The sequence below is a fragment of the Quercus robur genome, chromosome 9 (assembly GCF_932294415.1).
Source record: "Quercus robur chromosome 9, dhQueRobu3.1, whole genome shotgun sequence".
Classification (NCBI taxonomy): domain Eukaryota; kingdom Viridiplantae; phylum Streptophyta; class Magnoliopsida; order Fagales; family Fagaceae; genus Quercus; species Quercus robur.
Genome location: NC_065542.1, coordinates 28,212,090 through 28,216,641, shown reverse-complemented (window position 1 = coordinate 28,216,641; position 4,552 = coordinate 28,212,090). Strand labels below are relative to the sequence as shown.

Genomic DNA, 4,552 nt, shown 5'->3' with positions numbered 1-4,552 from the left:
CAGACACTGCAGTTGTCAATTTCAGGTTAAAGGAATTGTCCCTTTATTCTAGAGTGATATACTCCAATTTGATTATCTTACTAAAAACATATTTCCTCAATGTAGTATATATATATATATATATATATATATATATATATATATATTTTGAAAAAATATGTATATCCTTCATACGAATGTTTTGATCTCACATATGATGCATCACAATAAGAACTTACATATAAACTAAGTGTCTATTTAAAAAAAATATATATTTATAATTTGATAGTTATGTGAGAAATGATTTGAATTCTGGTCGTTTCGTTAAAACATTAAAAAGTACCAATTAATTTACAAAACTCTTAACAAATACATAAGTGTCCATTATTCATTGACTTAAAAAACATCACTCTTTTCTATAGTCTCACTTTTTAAATATTATTTCATAAAAAAAGTAATAAAAAAAACTTTTTAAATATCGTTACAATTCACAAACCTATATATAGTCTCTCTATTTTGTTTGGTAAGTTAGACTATATACTCATCACATTCTCCCACACGCAAGAGGGAAAATCTATCTCTTCTGGGAAAGACGAATCACAGAATTTTTCAAACATACGTGGCTAAGAAAAATATGGAAAAAAGCAGTAGCATTGACAAACAAGGGTAGTACGTACAAGGAAATCAGAAAACAATATTGTGTGTGTATATATATATATATATATATATATGTAATCTTTAGGCGGCACGTCCTTGCACGGCCAGAGATACAGATTTCTTTCATTCTGTAGGGCTCTCTTTTGGAAGAGAGAACAATGGTGAGAGAATCTGCAAGAAAGTGCTCCCATTGTGGGGTCAATGGGCACAACTCTAGGACGTGCAATAATAATAATAATAATAATATTGCCAATGGCAATAATAGCGTGAAGATTTTTGGTGTGTATTTGCCAAAAATTGTTGATGATTCTATGAAAAAGAGTTTTAGCACGGGAAATCTGAGCTCCAAAAAGATCAATGATGATGAAGCTAATACTGGGTATCTCTCCGATGGTATTGTTCAACGCAAGGCTGTTGATCGTGAGAGAAAGAAGGGTATGCATGTATACATATATATGTCAGATTTGCTTTATATATCAGTGTTGTTGCTTTTGTTATTATTATTACTACTTCTATGTTTTTGTGTTCTTGTGTGTATTGGGATGAGTTTTGATTCATAACATGTTGTGATTTGTGTACATGGGATCTGTTTGTTTGGATCATTATATTTCACCTTTTTTTTTCCCAGTTTTACAGATTAGGGTTCTGCAATCTATATATTTGCTTGTTAATTACGATTATTATTACTTCCTTTCATCAAAACAAGAATTTACTACTTTAAGTTTTAATTAATTCTGATGGAATTTATCACAGTTTTTCCTTTTTATTTATTTGGATTTGTTGGATTAATGGATCTTCAGTAAAATCTATTTAATTGATGTATGATAGTATAATTTATAATTTTAGATGGTGGATTTTTTTTTTTTTTTTTTTTGCCTTTTGTATCTATTGTGGTAATTTGCACTCTATAATTTAGAAGGAGATTTCTGGGATTTTTTGAACCCTACGCGAGAATATGCTTTCCATACTGATTTGTGAAGACTTTTTAAATTTTTTTTTTTATAGCATTTATCAAAACATCCAATGATTAAAAATATTACTAATTTGTATTCCTAAATTATTATTACTAATAGCACAATGACTGATCTCTTCAGATTCTTATATTTCTTTTGGACAAAGTTCAACTACAATCATGTTTAAAGTCAATGACTTTTTAATGTGAGATTTGACAAATCCACCATTAAATTATATTTTCTTTATGCTTAAAAAGTAATTTTATGGATTAAATAGTAAACAATATTAGATTGTAACAAAATTTGACATACATATTAAAAATATAAAAAATATGTAATTTAATAGTCAGATTTTCAAAATATATAATTATGTTAATTTTTTTTAGTGGGTGTCGTAACCATCAGCTCTAAATGTTTGGAGTTAAACTTTGTCATTTTCTTTTTAAGATCATACAATATTGTGTCCATTTGGTGTTTGCTAAAAAGACGTTGCTGTTTGTTTGTTTGTTCAGGGACGCCATGGACTGAGGAGGAGCACGTTGTATTTCTAGCAGGTTTGAAGAAGCTTGGGAAAGGTGATTGGAGAGGAATTTCAAAGAAGTTTGTGACCACCAGGTCCCCATCTCAGGTTGCTAGTCATGCACAGAAATATTTTCTGAGACAGGCTGCAATTGATAAGAAGAAACGTAGACCAAGTGTGTTCGACTTGTCTCTGAATGAATATGTAATACATCTCTCTCCTTCTCTCCCTCTTTCTCTCTCTCATTTCATAGATATGACTAGAATCATGGACTTACAGGAAATAACTCCTGAGGATTCCCCAGTTTCACAAACAAAGAAAAGTGATGGTGAAAGGTCATCAGAGGTAAGTCCATACACCTCAAGTTTATTCAAATATAATGCAAAACAGTAAGTTAAAATACAGTTGTTAACTTGGTGAATATTAATGAGAGCCAACTAGAGGTAAAAAACGTCCATAGATCAATGAGTATAACTAATACTTGTATCTGAGTTGTTGGAATTTAGAAGTCTTTAATGGCTTTTTTGAATGTTATAGGCTACTGCTGCAGTTCAGAATGTGAATCGATTCCCGCATGTCTGTATCGATATTCCACCATCTGCTCAAATGTCACCCCTAATCTCTGGTGCTCCAAATTACTCTTGGTGTCCATCCATGGTAAGCAACAATATATTTGACATTTGCCACTTTTTATTTGTTGAGTTGATATTTCATATGGTAGTAAAAATACTGATTTTAAGTTCACAGCATTGTGAGTGTTTTATCTGTACTATTGGATAATTGGATAAAAACTATATGAACTATTAAGCTAAAAAATCAAATCTGTTTAATGATCTTTAAATGCAACTTGTAAATGCATTGAACCTTGTAAGGAAGTAAACCATTCCATGTACACTATTTATAACAACAGAGATTCAATGTCTTGAAGTGACTTTTTTTAAAAAATTTCTTTATAAGGATTTTAGAGAGGGATTAATATGAAGGGTTCTCAAGGAAACATGATTGCTTAATTATGGCCACTGGAATAGTTTTTAATGGCCTAACTGGGGATGTACCTTTACTGAAATCATTTTCCTTTTACACTGTCTTGCCAATCACACAACATGACCACAATGTTTGAAGTGTTTTTGGTGTTTCGTTTTAGATATGGAATTAGTATATCATGTGACATGTTTTGAGTGGTACGTAGTTGCCAAGATTGGAATATTATTTCACAGTGCTGTAATGTAATCTTGTTTAGCAAAACACAAAAAAATAAATAAAGAAAATAAATAAATAAGTGTTGTAATCTTAGGGATCTTCTATGCTTTCCTTCATTAGAACTAATGTCATATAATTGGAAATTTGTAACCTTTCTTTATGCACTAGAGCCTGGGGGAATATGCATATATTCATGATAAATCACTGCCAAATTGATGTTGCATCACTGTTCTCTAAATTTCCACAAACAGCATGTTGAATTCTATGGTGACTAGGACTTATCCTTGATCTTTGTCTCCATTGCAGCCTCAGATGTTTCCAACATTCACAGATAGCTTGTTACAAAATACATTTCTTGCATGGAATTTTATTTTGTCACTTTTCATTCACCACTAAATCTGAATACTTGCAAGTCTTAGGATATAAGAACTATGAATTTCCTTATGTTTCCCTGATTTTTTTTATAAAAAAATTTCCTTTTTATTTTGAATATTTCTCCTAGCCTAAGCACCAAACCAATTGTTTTATGATGATTTTACTTGTCTCACCAGGTGGGAATGCCTGGCAATGAACAGTTCATCCCAACAGTGAATTTTGCTAGACAAAGTTTTCCATCCTATTCTTGGCTGCCTGGAACCCAGAGGAATTTTGGTACTTGTGCTCCTGTTATGACCCATCCATCTGGTATTCCTTCACCAAAGTCTTTCCCTCACAGTCTATCGCATTAAGGCCTCATAGCTTCATCAATTGCAAGAGATGCTGTTGAGCTTAAAATTGGACAAACTCAAAACTCAAAACCCCACCAAGCCAAAACTTATCATCTCAGACATCCTGAGCTATTAGACTAACATGAAAATTTTTGATGAGTTGAAGCTTAATTTTTGATTTTTTGAATTATCAGCTGAAGTCTAGAGTTAGAACAATGTGAAGGCAATTTATTCCTTGCAATTGAGCCTTAAGATATATAACCCATCTGGCTTCATATATTTTTCCTAATCAATAAAGTTTTGCCAAAACCACCAATTTTTGATCCATTGCTGATTATTTCAGTCTGCAAGTTCGCTACAAATATGCCCTACATCATTTTCTTTGTGTAGGTGTCAATTCTAGTGATTGCATTCTCTGTCTAGTTCACCCTTTTTTTTTTTGTTGAAACTTTGTCTGATTCACCTTAGGGATAGGAAAAGAAGAGTACAAGAGTAAAATATTTTTTATAAACCATATTCATTTTAGATTTCCTTTA

General features: G+C 31.5%; 1 protein-coding gene across 1 annotated transcript; it reads left to right on the top strand.

Annotated features, from left to right (window-relative positions):
- The first annotated feature begins 540 nt into the window (after positions 1–540).
- Positions 541–4,187, top strand: LOC126699404 (probable transcription factor At5g61620). The gene is made up of 5 exons (XM_050397175.1): positions 541–1,071; positions 2,102–2,313; positions 2,389–2,454; positions 2,647–2,766; positions 3,861–4,187. The coding sequence occupies exons 1-5, from the start codon at positions 795–797 to the stop codon at positions 4,035–4,037; spliced, it is 852 nt and encodes a 283-aa protein (XP_050253132.1). The 5' UTR covers positions 541–794; the 3' UTR covers positions 4,038–4,187.
- Positions 4,188–4,552: the final 365 nt, after the last annotated feature.